Source organism: Chlorocebus sabaeus, chromosome 6, assembly GCF_047675955.1.
Source record: "Chlorocebus sabaeus isolate Y175 chromosome 6, mChlSab1.0.hap1, whole genome shotgun sequence".
In the NCBI taxonomy this organism is placed as follows: Eukaryota; Metazoa; Chordata; class Mammalia; order Primates; family Cercopithecidae; genus Chlorocebus; species Chlorocebus sabaeus.
Genome location: NC_132909.1, coordinates 304,621 through 325,690, shown reverse-complemented (window position 1 = coordinate 325,690; position 21,070 = coordinate 304,621). Strand labels below are relative to the sequence as shown.

The 21,070-nt window shown below is 50.7% G+C and overlaps 1 protein-coding gene and 1 long non-coding RNA gene across 4 annotated transcripts in view; one reads left to right on the top strand and one right to left on the bottom strand.

Annotated features, from left to right (window-relative positions):
* LOC119627160 (uncharacterized) overlaps positions 1-4,570 on the bottom strand; it is a 15,443-nt gene extending 10,873 nt beyond the window's left edge. Inside the window, exon 1 of the long non-coding RNA XR_012093066.1 lies at positions 3,946-4,570. This is a non-coding gene — a long non-coding RNA (uncharacterized lncRNA). The remainder of the gene's footprint in view (positions 1-3,945) is intronic.
* ZSCAN22 (zinc finger and SCAN domain containing 22) lies at positions 4,155-21,070 on the top strand. 3 transcript variants are annotated; one of them, XM_007998424.3, is made up of 3 exons: positions 4,155-4,232; positions 15,462-15,915; positions 18,409-21,070. In XM_007998424.3, the coding sequence occupies exons 2-3, from the start codon at positions 15,513-15,515 to the stop codon at positions 19,485-19,487; spliced, it is 1,482 nt and encodes a 493-aa protein (XP_007996615.3). In that variant the 5' UTR covers positions 4,155-4,232; positions 15,462-15,512; the 3' UTR covers positions 19,488-21,070. The 3 variants fall into 3 exon arrangements, with proteins under 3 accessions (XP_007996615.3, XP_007996614.3, XP_037862386.2); XM_007998423.3 differs by having other exon boundaries at positions 4,156-4,237; XM_038006458.2 differs by lacking the exon at positions 4,155-4,232 and adding an exon at positions 4,594-5,668.

Below are 21,070 nucleotides of genomic sequence, written 5' to 3'. Positions count from 1 at the left end.
AGCACTTTGGGAGGCCGAGGCAGGTGGATCACCTGAGGTCAGGAGTATGAGACCAGCCTGGCCAACATGGTGAAACCCTGTCTCTACTAAAAACACAAAACATTAGCTGGGCGTGGTAGTGCATGCCTGTAATCCCAGCTACTCAGGACGCTGAGGCAGGTGAATCGCTTGATCCCAGGAGGTAGAGATTGTGGTGAGCCGAGATTGCACCATTGCACGCCAGCCTGGGCAACAAGAGCGAAACTCTCTCAAAAACCAAACAAACAAACAAAAAACCAAGCAGCAAATGTTGTCAGCTTTGTAGGCTCAGAGGGAAAACCAAGGATGTTACAAAGGTACCTATCTAACAAGAGAAAAACACATGTCCATACATTTTATTAATAAAATCCAAAACTTCATTAAGTGTAATTCATTCCTTAAATTAATCAATGAGCAAAAAGCTTTTCACAAGAGGTTTCATTTTATACATAGGAAACAGACCCCAAGGGATGTGAGCAGCCCAGAATCACAGCAGAGAGTGGTGAAGATTTGATCCTAGATCTGACAGACTCTACCATCATACTTGTCATTCTCAGCTTAGGAATAAGATGGGGAGGAAGGTGTAGGCACTGGGCAAATCAGGGCCCAAAGAGTCTGTTCAGTACTCTTGCCTCTGTGAGAAGGAACAAAAGGCCCCACATCTGCCCTTCCTTCCTGGGAGTCTCTGTTAGGACCTGAATTCAGTACAGCTGGAATGATCAATTTTTCTCTCTTTAGAGCACTCACCCACTTGACATCTCACTTTGTTCTCACATAGTCCTCATATAGGTATCCTATGGCTGCTGTCCTTGAAACCTGATAGCATGAAGCTGAAGCCTCAGACTATAACAGGGCACATAATTTTGCATGAAGTTCAAGAAGAGGTTGGGCTGGGCATGGTGGCTCATGCTTGTAATCCTAGCACTTTGGGGGGCCGAAGAGAGTAGATCACCTGAGCTCAGGAATTCGAGACCAGCCCGGCCAACATGGCGAAACCCTGTCTTTACTAAAAACACAAAAATTATCCCAGCATGGTGGCAGGTGCCTATAATCCCAAGCTACTCGGGAGGCTGAGGCAGGAGAAGCGCTTGAATCCGGGTGGCAGAGCCTCTAATAAGCCGAGATTGCACCATTCCACCCCAGCCTGGACGACAGAGGAAAACTCCGTCTCAAAAAAAAAAAAATTAAAATTAAAAAAAAATTAGGCTGGGACACCTTTTCCGGAAGGGCTACTTACTACAGGGGAGCTGTCTAAGGTGCTGAAATGTCCTAGCCCTGAGCCGTCCAATATGGTAGTTATGATTAAATTCAAACAAAATTACAAGTTCCATTTCCCAGTCAGACTAGCTATGCTTCTAGTACTCAGGAGCTACATGGGGCTGATGGTGCCATATTAGACAGCACAACTCCAGAACTTTTCCATCCTCACAGAACATTCTAGAGTTTAATTTGAATGCTAGTTACACAGGGCTGTGCATTTACCAAATTCACTAAGCTGAGCACTTGTACTTCTGTAAAACATGTATATGTAATTTTGAAAGCACAAAGTTTCACATCTCCGCCTGCCAGTCACTTTACCAAACAACCTTTGGTTTAACTTCTCTGTGCCCCAGTTTCCCAACCTGTAAGAGAGTAATGATAATACCTCCCCTTTGATTGGTTGAGAGTACCACCAAAGGTGTTTGCTGGCTGGCCTGACCTGCAGGAGGTGCTCAGGAAAGGGGAGCTGCTGCTGTCATTTGGTGGAAGTGGGTCCCCTTATTTGGCTACCAGGGCCTGAACACTGCCACATTCCAACACATCGTCCCCATGTTAAGGAACTCAGCATCACACAGCAAGTCCTTGAGAAGCCCAAAGCCAGAGGCAATGTGGGGGCAGCAGCACAGGTGGCTGTGGCTGCCTATGAAGACCCAGCCTAGGTCCAGAGGAGGTACCCAGATGAGGTGGGGTGTCTGTGTGGACGACGGCTTTCTGTTATAGAGGCAGGCGTCTGAGGCACAGGTCTTAAGCATCAAATCAGGAATCCTCTTTCTGTGGAACCCCAAGGCCAGTGACCCCCTTGCTCTTCCTGGGAGTCAGGAGCAGAAGGAGGGTGTGCAAGTGGCATGGCTCCCTCACAGTCACACAGGCACCCTCACCCTCAGCCCTCACACAGCCACCCTAACCCTCAGCCCTCACAAAGGCATCCTCACCCTCAACCTTCACACAGTCACCCTCACCCTCAGCCCTCACACAGGCACCCTCACCCTCACACAGGCACCCTCACCCTCACACAGGCACCCTCAGCCCTCACACAGGCACCCTCACCCTCACACAGGCACCCTCAGCCCTCACACAGGCACCCTCAGCCTCACACAGGCACCCTCAGCCCTCACACAGGCACCCTCACCCTCACACAGGCACCCTCAGCCCTCACACAGGCACCCTCACCCTCACACAGGCACCCTCACCCTCACACAGGCACCCTCAGCCCTCACACAGCCACCCTCACCCTCACACAGCCACCCTCAGCCCTCACACAGGCACCCTCACCCTCACACAGCCACCCTCACCCTCACACAGGCACCCTCACCCTCACACAGCCACCCTCACCCTCACACAGGCACCCTCACCCTCAGCCCTCACACAGGCACCCTCACCCTCAGCCCTCACACAGGCACCCTCAGCCTCACACAGCCACCCTCACCCTCACACAGGCACCCTCAGCCTCACACAGGCACCCTCACCCTCACACAGCCACCCTCAGCCCTCACACAGGCACCCTCAGCCTCACACAGGCACCCTCAGCCCTCACACAGGCACCCTCACCCTCACACAGGCACCCTCAGCCCTCACACAGGCACCCTCAGCCTCACACAGGCACCCTCACCCTCACACAGCCACCCTCACCCTCACACAGGCACCCTCACCCTCACACAGGCACCCTCACCCTCAGCCCTCACACAACCACCCTCAGCCCTCACACAGGCACCCTCAGCCCCACACAGGCACCTTCACACTCAGCCCTCACACAGCTGCCCTCACCCTCACACAGGCACCCTCACCCTCACACAGGCACCCTCAGCCTCACACAGGCACCCTCAGCCTCAGCCTCACACAACCACCCTCAGCCCTCACACAGGCACCCTCACCCTCACACAGCCACCCTCACACTCAGCCCTCACACAGGCACCCTCAGCCCTCAGACAGCTACCCTCAGCCTCACACAGCCACCCTCAGCCTCAGCCTCACACAGGCACCTTCAGACCTCATACAGCCATCCTCACCCTCAGACAGCCACCCTCAGCCTCACACAGGCACCCTCACCCTCACCCTCACACAACCACCCTCAGCCCTCACACAGGCACCCTCACCCTCACACAGGCACCCTCAGCCTCACACAGGCACCCTCAGCCTCACACAGCCACCCTCAGCCCTCACACAGGCACCCTCACCCTCACACAACCACCCTCAGCCCTCACACAGGCACCCTCAGCCCCACACAGGCACCTTCACACTCAGCCCTCACACAGCTGCCCTCACCCTCACACAGGCACCCTCAGCCCTCACACAGGCACCCTCACCCTCACACAGCCACCCTCACCCTCAGCCTCACACAGGCACCCTCAGCCCTCACACAGGCACCCTCAGCCTCACACAGGCACCCTCACCCTCACACAGGCACCCTCAGCCTCACACAGGCACCCTCACCCTCACACAGGCACCCTCAGCCTCAGCCCTCACACAACCACCCTCAGCCCTCACACAGGCACCCTCAGCCTCACACAGCCACCCTCACCCTCAGCCTCACACAGGCACCCTCAGCCCCACACAGGCACCTTCACACTCAGCCCTCACACAGCTGTCCTCACCCTCACCCTTACACAGCCACCCTCACCCTCAGCCTCGCACAGGTACTGTCACCCTCAGCCTTCACACTTCTCTCACCTCCACGTCCCGCCTTTCGCGCATCCCCTGCGGCTCTCCCACTCAGCGCCACCTCAGTCCCACAAAGGCGGGGCTGGGATCCCGTGGCCCGCGTGCTCACCAACGACAACTATAATTCCCAGCAGGCGCCGCGCCTGGGTACGCTTGAGCTTCCGGAGGACGCCGGGAATTGTAGTCCTGGCGGGCGTGGGCCCGTGGGGCGTGCTGGGAGCTGTGGTCCGGGTTGGCTGGCGCGCAAGCTGGCTCGTCTCTGCGGGCACCTCCGGAAGGGTCCGCCGGCTGTGCTGGTGAGGTGGGTTTCGGGGGTGTTCTCCGCCCTGGTCCAGGTCAAAGGGGAGTACAGCAGGTCCAGAAGCCGCGAACGTCTGGGGTGGCCAGAGTAAGATGCGGGGTACCTCCCAGCGGATAGAGAGTGAGAGGCTGACTAGGGGCCGTGAATAGACTGACTGCGAGTGCCGGACACACGCGCAGAGGATGTGACGGACTGACGGACCCGGTGTGGACGGACCGGGTGTGCACGGACCAACGGACCCAGTGTAGACGCACTCACGGACTGAATGTGGTGCGGACTGACACACTGAGTGCCGGATGGACCGACGGAGAGAGTGTCGGACCGACGGAGAGAGTGTCGGACGGACTGATTGACCGGTGTGGGGCGGGCGAAGTGTGGAGCGGGCGGACAGACAACAGATAAAATGTAGAACCAGTGGCCTGGGAGGGTGTGGGACGGACCCGTTATTGTGTCTGATAGGCAGTTCTGTGTCTGACACCTCCTGTGTGTGTATCTGACGGGTTGGAGTGTGTAATTCTGATAGGTTGAGTGTAACACTAACCACGGAGTGTGTGACTGACAGAGATGGTTGCCCTTTGAGACTTTGTAGATGGGTTGTGAGATACTGTGAGAGGGTGAGTGTGTGACGGTGTGATTTCAAGTGTGACTGATATTCTTTATGTGTCCTTGAGATAGTGACTAAGATTATGAATGACTGTGATCAGAATAATACTGTGTGATGGAAATGCTGCGAGGGCCTGTGTTTGTGTGTGTTTGTTTTTGAGACGGAGTCTCGCTCTGTCGCGCAGGCTGGAGTGCAACGGTGCAATCTCGGCTCACTGCAACGTCCGCCTCCCGGGTTCAAGCGATTATCCTGCCTCAGCCTCTGGAGTAGCTGGGATTACAGGCGCCCGCCACCACACTTGGCTAATTTTTGTATTTTTGGTAGAGACGGGGTTTCACCATCTTGGTCAGGCTGCTCCGGAACTCCTGACCTCAGGTGATCCACCCGCCTAGGCCTCCCAAAGCGCTGGGATTACAGGCTGAGCCACCATGCCTGGCCAGGCCTGTGTTTATTTGACTGATTATAGGTGACATTGAGATATTTCCTGTGTCTGGGTATTTTGAAGGCTATGGCTGACAGACCGTACCTGAGATAATATGTGTTAATATATGATTGACTGAGATTTTTATCAGGGAGACTAAAACTTGGGCTATCCACAAACAGTTTACCAAGCATATGAGAGAGGATTTATGCTTTGCCATGTCTGCAGCTGAAATTGGGCGACTATTAGTCATTCAGCTGGGCTTACGGATATGTCCCCCAGTGTGTGCTTATGTGTAGCAGGGGGCTATGGAATCCATACATCTACTGCATGTTTACTGTACACCAGGCCTGTGCTGGACACTTGTAATAAATCGCCTCACATAATCTCATAGCAACCCTCTGAGGTAGGTACCATTATCAGGCTTGGTATAAGCCATGTGTGAGAAATGAAAAGAACCACCCTCCTTGGTTGGTAAAGCAGCTGTGGATGGGGAACCTCAACCTGATAGGAGTTGAGGTTGGCTGATGAGGCTGAGGAAGTTTCAATACATGTATTTCAGAGACTGTCATGAGGGATTTCTCCAGAACAGGTGTTCCAGGGGTGCAAAAGAGAATTTGGAAGCTGTTGCTGCGTGTATTGTCATCCCTGACACCCATGCGCCTCCTTCCCCTCCCCTTCCCCAGATGATTCCCTGCATTCGTGGATGACCATGCTTAGCCTTTCCTGGTCATTCCATTTGCTTAATGCCTGTTTATTGTGAACCTGCTATAGGGCAAGTCCTGTGTATTGTGGCTCCAGGACAGTCCAGCCTCTCTGAGGAAACAGTACAGAGCTAGCGAAGAGTTACCCAGGGCACTCTGGGAAGAGGACTTAGACTAGTACCAGGTATCTGGGATGACACCTGAAGAAAGTGGCAGCTGAGATGAGGCCTAGAGAGCCCAGAGGAATCAGTCAGAGAGGGATTTCAGAACTCAAGAACAGGCCGGGCGCGGTGGCTCAAGCCTGTAATCCCACCACTTTGGGAGGCCGAGGCGGGCGGATCATGAGGTCAGGAGATGGAGACCATCCTGGCTAACCCGGTGAAACCCCGCCTCTACTAAAAAAAAAACATACAAAAAACTAGCCGGGCGAGGTGGCGGGCGCCTGTAGTCCCAGCTACTCAGGAGGCTGAGGCAGGAGAATGGCGTAAACCCGGGAGGCGGAGCTTGCAGTGAGCTGAGATCCGGCCACTGCACTCCAGCCTGGGCGACAGAGCAAGACTCCGTCTCAAAAAAAAAAAAAAAGAACTCAAGAACAGCAGGGGCAACAAGGGGTTTAGGAAGGCTATGAGAGACCCAAGAGAACTTTACAGTGCAGTGAAGGGGCTTAAACACAGCTTTGCCAGAGGTTGCCAGAGGTCACCAGCTGTCACCAAAAGGTTTCAGGATTGGGGTCTTGTTTTAGAGTAACGTTCTCTTCTTCTTGTGCCCAAGGCCTTTGCTCTTTCTCAGGCCTCCTGCATCTCTGTCCAGGGTGACTTCCTTGAGCAGAGATTCCAAGCACACTGACTGTCCTGGCTGACACTGAAGGAAAGGAAACAGAAGAACTGTAAATACTTAAAACTGTGGGAGTTGTGGATGGGAGACAAAGAGGCTACGTCTTTGAGTAAGGAGTAGTGTGTGGCCAAAGCAAAGTGTTGAGGTCTCCTAGGAGAGGTTACACTTAATTTAGGGTATTCTTCCTGACTATAAGAGAAAACAAGTTCACTGTGGGAAGTAGAGAATGTCGAGAAAAGTAATATAGTAGTCACCCCTTGTGTTCAGTTTTGGTGAGTATAGTACAATATTTTGAGAGAGAAAGACCACATTCATATAGCTTTTCTTACAGTATATTGTTATAATTGTTCTATTTTATAAGTCATTGTTAATTTCTTACTATGGCTAACTTATGAACTTTATCATGGGTATATATGTATAAGAAAAAATATAGGCCGGGCGCGGTGGCTCAAGCCTGTAATCCCAGCACTTTGGGAGGCCGAGACGGGCGGATCACGAGGTCAGGAGATCGAGACCATCCTGGCTAACACGGTGAAACCCCGTCTCTACTAAAAATACAAAAAACTAGCCAGGCGAGGTGGCGGGCGCCTGTAGTCCCAGCTACTCCGGAGGCTGAGGCAGGAGAATGGCGTAAACCCGGGAGGCGGAGCTTGCAGTGAGCTGAGATCCGGCCACTGCAGTCCAGCCCGGGCTACAGAGCAAGACTCCGTCTCAAAAAAAAAAAAAAAAGAAAAAAGAAAAAATATAAGTCTAAGTCCTCTTCCCAGAGTGCCCTGGGTGACTCTTCGCTAGCTCTGTACTGTTTCCTCAGAGAGGCTGGGCTGTCCTGGAGCCAGAGTACTATCCATGGTTTCAGGCATCCACTGGAGGGTCTTGGAACACATCCCCTGCAGATAAGGGGAACTACCATAGTATATAATACCTTGGTAAGGATGTAGAGAAATTGGAACCTTCATCCACAGCTGGTGGGAATGCAAAATGGTACAGCCAATTTGCAAAACAGCCTGGCAGTTTCTTAAAAAGTTAAGAATAGCCTGGACTCGGCCAGGCGCACTGGCTCATGCCTGTAGTCCCAGCACTTTGGGAGGCTGAGGCGGGCGGTACATGAGGTCAGGAGATTGAGACCATCCTGGCTAACACGGTGAAACCCCGTCTCTACTAAAAATACAAAAAGAAATAGCTGGGCATGGTGGCAGGCGCCTGTAGTCCCAGCTACTCGGGAGGCTGAGGCAGGAGAATGGCGTGAACCCGGGAGGCAGAGCTTGCAGTGAGCCGAGATCACACTATTGCACTGCAGCCTGGGCAGCAGAGCAAGACTCCATCTCAAAAAAAAAAAACAAAAAAAAAAGTTAAGCATAGAGTTATTATATCCAGGAATTCCACTCCTAGGTGTATACCTAGGAGAATTGAAAACATTTGCCAATACAAAAACTTGTACGCTACTATTGATAGCAGCAATTTTCATAATAGCCAAAAAGTAGAAACAACCAAATGTCCATCAATTGATGAATAGATTAACAAAATGTAGTATACGTATACAATGAAATATTATTTAGTTATGGAAAGGAATGAAGTACTGATAACATGCCTCATCTTAGCTGCCACTTTCTTCAGGTGTCATCCCAGATACCTGGTACTAGTCTAAGTCCTCTTCCCAGAGTGCCCTGGGTAACTCTTCACTAGCTCTGTACTGTTTCCTCAGAGAGGCTGAGCTGTCCTGGAGCCACAGTACACAGGACTTGCACTATAGCAGGTGCACCATACACAGGCATTAAGCAAATGGAATGACCAGGAAAGGCGGAGCATGGTTACCCATGAATGTAGGGAATCACTGGCAGAGGGGAGGAAGAGCAAGGGTAGCAGGGATGACAGTAATTTTAATGAACATTTTAAGGTTCATTAACACTTTTTTTTTCTTTTTCTTTTCTTCTTTTTTTTTTTTTTTTTTTTTGAGACAGTCTTATTCTGTCACCCAGACTGGAGTGAAGTGGCATGATCTCGGCTCACTGCAACCTCCACCTCCCAGGTTCAAGCAATTATCATGCCTTAGCCTCCCGAGTAACTGGAACTACAGGCACCTGCCACAATGCCCGACTATTTTTGCATTTTTAGTAGAAATGGGGTTTTGCTGTGTTGGCCAGGCTGGTCTTGAACTCCCGGCTTCAAGTAATCTGCCCCCCCTTGGTCTCCCAAAATGCTGAGATTATAGGTGTGAGCCACCGCGCCTAGCCCATTAAAATGTTTTTTAATGAACCTAAAATACAGCTGGTCATGGTGGCGGGCGCCTGTAGTCCCAGCTACTCCAGAGGCTGAGGCAGGAGAATGGTGTGAAGCCGGGAGGCAGAGCTCAAAGTGAGCTGAGACTGTGCCACTGCACTGTAGCCTGGGCAACAGAGCGAAGCTCTGTCTCAAAACAAAAAAAGAACCTAAAATACATACATACTCAGTGAAAGAAGCGAGACACAAAATATAATATATTTTATGATCCTATTGATATGAAATGCCAAGAATAGACAAATCAATAACCACAGAAGTATATTAGTAGTTGGCAGGGGCTGGGAGGAAGGGAAATGGGGAGTGACTTCTAATAAGTTTCATTTTAGGATGATGAAAATTGTCTGGAATTAGATTTTGGTGATAGCTACACAACTTTGTGAATATATTAAAACCACTAAAAGGGGAAATTTTATGGTATGTGAATTATATAATTATATATATATATATATATATGTATACACACACACACACTTTTTTTTAAAGTAAAAAAATGAGAGTGACTTCATAGTCCCACAACCTCGGAGGAACCCACCACGTATAGGACAACTTAATACTTTCCAGTGTTTTTAATGCCTTTTTTGGGGGAGGTGGGAGTGGTATAGCAAAGACAGGTCTCAATTCTCTATGCAGTTTTTCATTCTGACTTTTTTTTTGAGATGAAGTCTTGCTTTGTCGCCCAGGCTGGAGTACAATGGCACAATCTCGGTTCACTGCAACCTCTACCTCCCAGGTTCAAGCGATTCTCCTGTCTCAGCCTCCTGAGTAGCTGAGATTATAGGCATCCGCCACCATGCCCAGCCAATTTTGGTATTTTTGGTAGAAACAGGGTTTCTCCATGTTAGCCAGGCTGGTCTCGAACTCCTGACTTCGTGATCCACCTGCCTCAGCCTTCCAAAGTGCTGGGATTACAGGCATAAGCCACTGTGCCTGGCCCATTCTGACTCTTTTACTTAACACTATCGCATAAGCATTTTCTCATATCATTAAGAACATGAACTTTTTGGCAAGGCATGGTGGCTCACGCCTGTAATCCCAACACTTTGGGAGGTCGAGGTGAGGATCACTTGAGGATCCCTGGAGCCCAGGAGTTCGAGACCAGCCTGGGCAACATAGTGAGGCCTTGTCTCTACAAAAATAGTAATAATAATAATAATAAAATTTGGCCGGGCGCGGTGGCTCAAGCCTGTAATCCCAGCACTTTGGGAGGCCGAGATGGGCGGATCACGAGGTCAGGAGATCGAGACCATCCTAGCTAACACGGTGAAACCCCGTCTCTACTAAAAAATACAAAAAAACTAGCCGGGCGAGGTGGCGGGCGCCTGTAGTCCCAGCTACTCGGGAGGCTGAGGCAGGAGAATGGCGGGAACCCGGGAGGCGGAGTTTGCAGTGAGCTGAGATCCGGCCACTGCACTCCAGCCTGGGCGACAGAGCGAGACTCCGTCTCAAAAAAAAAAAAAAAAAAAAAAAAAAAAAAATAATAATAATAATAATAAAATTTTAAAAATTTCAAACAGAAAGTATTATCCCCCTCTGAATGTCGGTAGCACCCCCATCTAGAAATGGGGCTAGATTCTGAGAAGTAGAATTAATATTGAGACAGAGAGCCTGGCCATTTTAAAACTCTTACAACATACTGCCAAATTGTTTGCCAAAGATATTCTAATTGATTGCCCTCACCAATAGTACATGAAAGTAGTTTTTTGGCCAGGCGCAGTGGCTCACGCCTGTACTCTCAGCCCTTTGGGAGGCCAAGGTGGGCAGATCACGAGGTCAGGAGATCGAGACCATCCTGGCTAACACGATGAAACCCTGTCTCTACTAAAAATACAAAAATTAGCCGGGCATGGTGGTGGGCGCCTGTAGTCTCAGCTACTCTGGAGACTGAGGCAAGAGAATGGCGTGAACCCAGGAGGTGGAGCTTGCAGTGAGCAGAGATCGCACCACTGCACTCCAGCCTAGGTGACACAGCGAGACTCCGTCTCAAAAAAAAAAAAGTAGTTTTTTGCTGGCCCTGACCAGCATTCAATGCTCACAGTTGCCTGAGCTCAAACCCTAGCTTTGTGCCTACTGACCAGATGACTCTAGCAGCTGAGTTTCCCCAACTTTGAAAGTGGGAGTGGTAATACTGACATACAGGGCAGTGCTAAGGCTTGAATGGGATAACAGATGTAAAAGGCTAGCGTGGCCTGATAGCCAATAGGTTCCCATTGTCTGTCTGTTCCCATTTTCTTTTATTCCTGTAGCATACTATGCCCATATCCATCATAATGATTATCTTATCATGTGTTGGTCACTGTCCTTCCATTGAGGTCGTTGAGCCCAGGACCCATGTCTTCCCCGTATTTGCATTCCTAATACAGTGCTGGGCACAGAGTAGGCACCTAATAGGGGTGTGCTGAACAAAACTTATTATTGATGTATGTCCCCAGCAATTCTGTAGACACTGGGGATAAAGCAGTGACCTAAATGAAAACCCCTGCCCTCGATGTGCTGACACTCCAACAGGGGCAAGTAAAAAATAAGTAATCACATAAGTGTATCACACATCAGGTGGTGAAGAGCAAATAAAGCAGTGTAGAAGCACAGAGGCTTACTGATACGGTGTCTCTTGTGTAGAGGCCTGACTTAAATAAGGGAGAGAACACCCAACAATTATCAAATGCACTTTTTTTTTTTTTTTTTTTGAGACAGAGTCTCACTCTGTCGGCCAGGCTCGAGTGCAGTGGCGCAATCTCTGCTCACTACAACCTCCACCTCCCGGGTTCAAGCAATTGTCCTGCCTCAGCCTTCTAAGTAGCTGGGATTACAGGTGCCCGCCGCCACGCCTGGCTAGTTTTTGTATTTTTAGTAGAGATGGGGTTTCGTCATGCTGGCCAGGCTGGTCTTGAATTCCTGACCTTGTGATCCACCTGCCTCAGCCTCCCAAGTAGCTGGGACTACAGGCATGCGCCACCATGCCCAGCTAATTGTTTTGTATTTTTAGTAGAGATCGGATTTCACCATGTTGGCCAGGATGGTCTCGATCTCTTGACCTCGTGATCGGCCTGGCTTGGCCTCCCAAAGTGCTGGGATTACAGGCGTGAGCCACTGTGCCTGGCCAACATTATTTTTTTTTTAAGTTTTATTTTTATTTTATTTTTTGAGATGGAGTTGCACTCTTGTTGCCCAGGCTGGAGTGCAATGGCACAATCTCGGCTCACTGCAACCCCCGCCTCCCAGGTTCAAGGGATTCTTCTGCCTCAGCTTCCCAAGTAGCTGGGATTACAGGCGTGCACCACCACGCCCAGCTGATTTTGTATTTTTAGTAGAGGTGGGGTTTCTCCATGTTGGTCAGGCTGGTCTTGAACTCCTGACCTCATGATCCACTCACCTCAGTCTCCCAAAGTGCTGGGATTACAGGCATGAGCCACCGCGCCTGGCCTCTGGAACATCTTTATCATCCCCAAAAGAAATCCCCGAACCCATTAGCAACCACTCCCATTTGTGTCTCTTTTCAGCCTCTGGCAAACACTAATATGTTTTCCTTTTTTTTTTCTTTTTTTTTTTTTTTTTTTGAGATGGAGTCTAGCTCTGTCACCCAGGCTGGAGTGCAGTGGCACACTCTCGGCTCACTGCAACTTCCGCCTCCCAGGTTCAAGCTATTCTCCTGCCTCAGCCTCCCAAGTAGTTGGGATTACAGGTGTCTGCCACCACACCCAGCTGATTTTTGTATTTTTTAGTAGAGATGGGGTTTCACTGTGTTGGCCAGGCGGGTCTTGAACTCCTGACCTCAGGTGATCCACCCACCTCAGCCTCCCAAAGTGCTGGGATCACAGGTGTGAGCAACTGCGCCCTGCCGTGTCTGGCTTCTTTTACTTAGCATCATGTTTTCAAGGTTCGTCCATGGTGTATCATTAATCAGTACTTCGTTTCTATTTATGGTGAATAATGTTCCATTGTATGTATATGCAGCATTTTATCCATTCATCAGGTGATGGACATTTGGATTGTTTCTTTTTTGCTGTTATGAGTAATGCTCTTATGAACATTTGCGTATAACGTTTTGTGAGGACGTGTTCTCATTTCTCTTGGGTATACACGTAGGAGTAGAATTGCTAGGTCATGGGGTAACTCTGTTTAAGCTTTTGAGGAACTCCCAGACTGTGTTTCCCACAGTGGTTATCCCATCTTACATTCCCGGCAGCAGCATATGAGGATTACAGTTTCTCCATATCCTTGCCTACACATGTTATCTGCTTCTAGGCATCCCAGCAGGTGTGAAGTGCTATCTCATTGTGGTTTTCATTTGCAATTCCCTGGTTGTTAGTGACGTTAAGCATCTTTTCATGTATTTATTGCCCATTTGTGTATCTTCCTTGGAGAAATGTCTATCACATCCTCTGCTCATTTTTAAATGGTATTATTCATCTTTTTTTTTTTTTTTTTTTTTTTTTTGAGACGGAGTCTCGCTCTGTTGCCCAGGCTGGAGGGCAGTGGCCGGATCTCAGCTCACTGCAAGCTCTGCCTCCCAGGTTCGTGCCATTCTCCTGCCTCAGCCTCCCGAGTAGCTGGGACTACAGGCGCCCGCCACCTTGCCCGGCTAGTTTTTTGTATTTTTTAGTAGAGACGGGGTTTCACCGTATTAGCCAGGATGGTCTCGATCTCCTGACCTTGTGATCCGCCAGTCTCAGCCTCCCAAAGTGCTGGGATTACAGGCTTGAGCCACCGCACCCGGCCCGGTATTATTCATCTTTTTACTATGGAGTTGTTCTAGATACAGGTCGCTTATCAGATACTTGTTTTGCAAATATTTTATCCCACTCTGTGGGCTGCTTTTTCACTTTCTTGATGTGGTCCTTCAAATCACAAAAGCTTTTAATTTTGATGAAGTCCAGTTTATTTTTTCTTTTGTTACTTATGCTTTTGGTGTCATAGCTAAGAAGGCTTTGCATTATTTTCAAGTATTCATGGAACATTAACCAAAATTAACCATACACTGGGTCCCAAACCAAGTTTCAGCAAATTTTAAATGATTGAAACCATCGTAGCATGTTTTCTGACCACAGCAGACTTAATCTAGACATGAATAATAAAAAGACAACTAGAAAACCCCCAGTTGTTTGGCAATGAAGCGGGAGAGTTTTAAATGACCAATGGGACTGGGCGCGGTGACTCACGCTTGTAATCCCAGCACTCTGGGGGGCTGAGGCAGGCAGATGACTTGAGGTGAGGAGTTCGAGAACAGCCCGGCCAACATGGCGAAACCCTGTCTCCACTAAAAATACAAAAATTAGCCTCATGTGGTGGCTCACACCTGTAGTTCCAGCTACTTGGGAGGCTGAGGCAGGAGGATTGCTTGAACCCAGGAGGCGGAGTTGCAGTGAGTCAAGATAGTGCCACTGCACTCCATCCTGGGCGACAGAGGGAGACTCCATCTCAATAAAATAAATTTTTAAAACTAATTAATAGGCCAGGCGCAGTGGCTCACGCCTGTAATCCATCCCAGCACTTAGGGAGGCCGAGGCAGGCGGATCACGAGGTCAGGAGATCAAGACCACAGTGAAACCCCATCTCTACTAAAAATATAAAAAATTAGCCGGGCGCAGTGGCGGGCACCTGTAGTCCCAGCTACTAGGGAGGCTGAGGCAGGAGAATGGCATGAACATGGGAGGCGGAGCTTTCTGTGAGCCGAGATCACGCCACTGCACTCCAGCCTGGGCAACAGAGCAAGACTCCGTCTCAAAAAATAAATAAATAAAATAAAGAAATAATTAATGGGTAAGGTAGAAATTGAACAGAAATTAGAAAATATTTTTAACTAAATGGTAATGAAGATACAACATATCAAACTTGTGGTGTATAGCTAAAGCTGTGTTTAGAGAGAAATGTATAGCCTTAAATGTGTGCATTAGAAAAGAGGAAGGGCTGAAAGTCAATTATGTATCAATCTCAAACACTACAAAATAATTAGCAAATAAAGTGAGAGAACGACCATGTGGCTACCTGGGGAATGTGAGACAGAGGGAGAAAGGCTTGGCTCTGTGGGGGAGGAGCACGCCTTAAACTGGCTGGCTGTAGGTTTGCCTGGGTCTGTAGCTTAGCTCTCTGTTAACCCTTCACTAGCTGAGGGACTTTGGGCAAATCTTTTCCTCCTGTGTGTCTGTTTTTACATCCATAAAATAGCTAGAAAGTTCCACCTCCTGAGTGTGTTGTGAGTTTTAAATGAATCTACATGCAAGCCGTAGTAGCTTAGAACGGTGCTCAGCTCCCTAATTATTATGATTGTCTATGTCTTTGTGAGAGTCTTTCGCATCTCACAGGCCCCAAGCCTGTGTTTTCGCTGATCTGTAGGCATGAGGCAGGGCCCAGGTTCCATGTGATGCTGAAGCTCTGACGTTCCTGCAGGCCCAGTTCCAAGGCTCCAGCATCCTGTGTCTCACTGAGCACTGCTGCCCAATGGCCATCCCCAAGCACTCCCTGAGCCCAGTGCCATGGGAAGAGGACAGCTTCCTTCAAGTGAAGGTGGAGGAGGGAGAGGAAGCCAGCCTCTCCCGGGGCCTAGAATCCAGCCACGACCACATTGCTCACCATGAGGCTGCACGCCTGCGCTTCCGGCACTTCCGCTATGAGGAGGCATCTGGTCCACATGAGGCCCTGGCCCACCTCCGAGAGCTGTGCTGTCAGTGGCTGCAGCCCGAGGCGCGCTCCAAGGAGCAGATACTGGAGCTGCTGGTGCTGGAGCAGTTCCTGGGTGCGCTGCCCCCAGAGATCCAAGCCTGGGTGGGAGCCCAGAGTCCCAAGAGTGGAGAGGAAGCCGCTGTGCTGGTGGAGGATCTCACTCAGGTGCTGGACAAGAGAGGTAAAGGGGCGCTGTGGGCAGATTCATGGCACACTGGGAGTACACGCTGGACAGGAACATGGGAGCACAGGGCTCTGGTTTGGGGTTACTCATGCACTCATTCTCACATTTGTACTTTACCCTAACTCTCACACACTGTTGTAGACAGGTGTGTTTTGGTTGCAGGTGACCAAAAACGACCTGAAATGGGCTGAAGCAAAGAAGGGTAAGGAGGCAGCAGATACGGCTATATCCAGAAAATCTGTTGACAGCATCAGAACTCTCTTCTTCTCTTGTTCTGTTTCTCGGTTGGTTTTTTCTGTGTTAGCTTCCTTCTTATTTTAGGTTCTCTTTCCAAAGGGGACAAAGATAGCCAGGAACCCCAGGCTTACATCTTACCAATGTAGAAACCCCAGGGTAGTAACAGTAAGAGGTTCCTGGTCTGAGCCCCCACTGGCCTGGTTGGGATCTTATGTTTGTGTTTGGCCAACCAAATCCCAGGGCCTGTCAGTGAGCAACTGGCTGTTTCTCAGAGGAAACCAGATGAGGGGCTGGGTGCCTGGGGTGGCTGTTGGGGGAGATGGAAATACCAGATGTCCCTCCCTGTGCACCTTCTCTGTGCCCACCCTGGGCTGGCCTCCAGGATTTGGGTGAGTCAGACCTGCCCCAGGCTCAGCTGGACACTGTTACTCAGAGAGACCCACACAAACATCCCAACCCAGGGAAGTCCAGTGGGATGCAGGGAAGACCCAGCCTTGGGACAGTCCAGAGCAGGGAGTGGTGGCTCGTCTCAGATGGGCTTGGCCTGGCCTATTGGCAGCAGATAGGAAGTGGGTGTACCACACACTGGGAGGAAGCGTGCAGTGCGCAGGAGGAATGTGGGGTCTGGATACAGCTGAATCATCAAGGCTCAGTAGATCCAACCACTGCTTCTCTTCCTCGCCATGTGACTCCCTTGTGCCTCAGTTTACTCATGGGTAAATGGGGATTAAACGCCCACCTTAGTGGTGTTGAGAGATACAAGGCAATACCCATGCAGCACCTGAAACGGTGCCTGGCACAGATTAAATACATGGTAACTGCAACTGTTAGGATAATTTGTTCAGCTCCGGGAGAAACAGGCCTCTCTGGAACAGAGGTTGGTCTATGCCCAAGCAGATGTCACAGAGACAGGGAGAGGAAAGAGGGAGGGGCCCCATCTTCCCACAGGGTTGGCCAAAGCTCAGAGAAAGGGCAAAATGCAGAGGGAATGGTGGGGTCAGAGGCCCAGCAGTGTGATTCGCACTGATGCATTCTGGTAAAAGCAGGTGGTGTGATGTTTCTGGAGTAGAGGAAGAAAGTGGGAGGCAGGGCTAAGCGAATGGCTGGGGGAGCAGGAGAGGCTGCCTGTGGACCTGGAGGAGAAGATTCTGGAGCTAAAATCCCAACTGGGCCACTAGCTGTGATCCTGTACCAGTTACTCAACACCTTCCCTCAGCTGGATTTCAGTTTCCCCATCTGCAACAGAATCACAGCAGTACCTCCTTCTGAGAGCAGGTCAAAGCTGAAATGAGACAATGGAAGTCACCCACTGGACTTGGGGCCCAGCACATGACAAGAGCCTGATAATGGTTAGTGGCCCTGGGAGGCCAGCGGCACAGCGTCCATGGCTTACAGATGGGGAGACTGAGTCCCAGATGAGGGCAGGACTGCTTAAGGTGGTAGAGCTGGGGTTTGAGTCCAGTTTCTGCACTGCTGAACCCCACTGTGGACTTGAGCAGTGGGTATTCCACCTGTCTCTGCCTCCTCCCTGGAATTCATCCAATAGATGTGCCAGATTATGTATCCTTTGCACCCATCCAGGGCAGGTCAGTGTGAGCATTCCTCTACCTCATGCACACTCTGATCTCCAAGAGCACCTCTGCCACACTCTGCCTTCACAGTACTTTATAATGTAGGGCTTGAGAGGCCAGGTGGGTACCTCACCTACTCACCCCCAGCAGCCATATTCTCCCTGGGGTTCTACTTGCAGAAATTTTCACCCTCATGGGCATCTGGATTGATTCCCTCATTCAGTCAGAGTTCACTGAGCACCTTTGGACACATCTAGGCCTAGAGGCAACGTGTTGAGTGTGAGGGACAGAACTGCAACCTCACAGAGATCAGAGCCTGCAGCGGTGCATGTGCTCAGGGTCCTGACAAGGACAGACCCCCCCTCTCTCTCTGTCTTTCAGATCAGTTCCACATCAGGGTTTCTCCTCTGACTCTTGAGCCAAACTTGGGAGTCTTGAAAGACAGAGAGTTTGGTGGGAGGAGGAGAAATCAGAACCCATGATACAGTGTTGGATGGTGTGGGAGGACAGCCCTGCACCCTTTGTCATCCAAGCCACCAGATGAGAAACTTCCCCTTGGAACTGGGGCCAGATGTTAGGAACGAACCACATCTCCCCTTACAAAGGGTGACCGGGGCCCTCGGCAGAGTCAGGGAGGCTTGGTGTGGTAGGAGGAGTGACGCTGTGGTTCGGATTGTTTCAGGATGGGATCCAGGAGCTGAGCCCACAGACGCAAGCTGCAAGCAGAGTGACCTGGGAGAGTCAGAGCCATCAAATGTGGTCACTGAGACCCTCATGGGAGGTGTTTCCCTTGGACCTGCCTTTAACAAGGCCTGTGAACCTGAGGGCAGCTCAGAGAGAAGGTCTGGGCTAGCAGGGGAGACCTGGACAGAGCCTGTCGCCCAACAGATCCATTTCAAGAAAACTTCAGGGCCTCATAAGGATGCCCCCACAGACCAGCGTGGCCGTGAATCTGGTGCCTCGAGGAACAGTTCTAGTGCGTGGCCAAACCTCACCTCCCAAGAGAAGGCTCCTTCAGAAGACAAATTTGATCTGGTGGATGCTTATGGGACAGAGCCTCCATACACGTACTCAGGGAAGAGGTCCTCCAAGTGTCGCGAGTGTAGGAAGATGTTCCAGAGTGCTTCGGCGCTCGAGGCACACCAGAAGACCCATTCTCGGAAGACACCATACGCCTGCAGCGAGTGTGGGAAAGCCTTCAGCCGGAGCACTCACCTCGCCCAGCACCAGGTTGTCCACACGGGGGTGAAGCCCCATGAGTGTAAGGAATGTGGGAAGGCCTTCAGCCGAGTCACCCACCTGACTCAGCACCAAAGGATTCATACTGGAGAGAAACCCTACGAATGTGGGGAATGTGGTAAAACCTTCAGCCGCAGCACTCACCTCACCCAGCACCAGCGGGTGCACACGGGGGAGCGGCCCTACGAGTGTGACGAGTGCGGGAAGGCCTTCAGCCAGAGCACACACCTGACTCAGCACCAGCGCGTCCATACGGGGGAGAAGCCCTACAAGTGTGACGCGTGCGGCAGGGCCTTCAGCGACTGCTCGGCCCTGATCCGACATCTGAGAATCCATTCTGGAGAGAAGCCCTATCAGTGTAAGGTGTGTCCGAAGGCCTTTGCACAGAGCTCCTCCCTCATCGAGCACCAGAGGATCCACACAGGAGAGAAGCCTTATAAGTGCAGTGACTGTGGGAAGGCCTTCAGCCGCAGCTCAGCCCTGACGGTTCACTTGCGGATCCACATCACGGTACTGCAGTGACCGGAAATCGACCCTCGGGGCACAGCACAGCGCCTTCTTGGAGGCTCAGCATCTAAGAGAAACCCTGAGTTCCTAAAGAGCCACAAACAGGGTGGGTGATTGATGAGCTGCCAAAATGATAGGTGCCTGAGGGCAGACTCGGGCTGTCTAGAAACAACTCTGCGTTTGAGGAACCCTGATGAGCCAAGGTGATTCAGGCCAGCTGGAGAAGCTTCCAGAAGGGCCCTGAACTGCTACCCTCTGTTTCCCACTCAGGGCTGTCCCAGAGAGAAGGCAGCTGAGCTGAGGATTTGGATTGGTTCTCAGGGCCAGGCCAAATGAAGGTACATGTCTCTCAGAACTCAGCGTCCCAGGACGCTCTGGGCAGGCAGACTAGCTCGTTCTCATGTGGCTCTTTTTGCCGCTTTTCTGCTGCTTAGCCCAGAAGGGACACCTGCCGTGCCCACCTCTGTGCCTTGGCACCTGCTATTTCCACTCCAGCCTATTCTGTGCCTAACTCCAAGGCTGACTTGTGAGATGCCTTTTCCACCCTGCCTCTCTCATGGTTTCCTGTCGTAATCAGTGGTGCTGCTTGACACCTGTCCAACATGTTCCTCTCTCTCCTTTTCCTTCCACATCCCACCAGTCACCAGCACTATTGGTTTAACCTGAAGCTTATCTCTAATGCACCTCCTTTTCCACTCCTGCTACCTTATGTGAGCCCTCATTGCCCCTTGCCTGGATTATAGCCGGGGTCTCCTTCCTGACCCCTTCCTGCCTTTATTCTCTGCCCCTGTATCACTCTCCAGGGGACTCTTGCTATTACTCAAATCTGATTGTGTCACTCCAAGGTGGAAAGCTCTCTGACCCATCTCCTTCTACAGCACAGCTTCCTGAACAGGGTGTAAGTATGCCAAGATGCAGGCCGCTCTGGGCCCCGAGCAACCTCTCCAGTTATCCTCATATGCATGTATGAATATTATCATTTTTCTGTGCGTGCAGTGATGTGAAAATGGCCTCATCTCATACCATGACTCCACCTTCCATACACCAGCCACACGGAACTACTGTGGTTCCCGAAGGAGCCATACATTTTCCCACCTATGTGCCTTTGTACCCGTGCCTGGAACCCTCCTCTCCTTTGTCATCTAAAATATTTCAAATGTCCCCCAAAGAAGCCTCCGTGCTCTCCGGGAACCGACTTCAGCTTGCCCTCTCTGCTTCCCGAGCACCTCCTAGATACCTGTCTTACAACTCCTACCACATTTACTTATTTGCTCCTTGTAGAGCTTGTAGTCCGTGTTTTCCAATGATATTATGAGCTCCTGAGAGCAGGGGCCATGTCTTGCTCTCAGTATTTACAACAAACAAGAGTCAGTAGGCCCTGACTGATGTCTCTTACATGAATGTGACTGGTGCCCCCAGGAGGCAGTCACCCTGCTCTCTCTGCCCCACATTGTCCTTATGTATGTTTACATGGATGTCTCCCCAGCAGCTTGAACCCTGGAGAGCAAGAACAATCTGATTTTCCTGGGGGCCAGCACCCACATAAGCCTGGCATGCAGTGGCCTCAATAAAATGTGACTGTATTGTCTTTTTCTAGG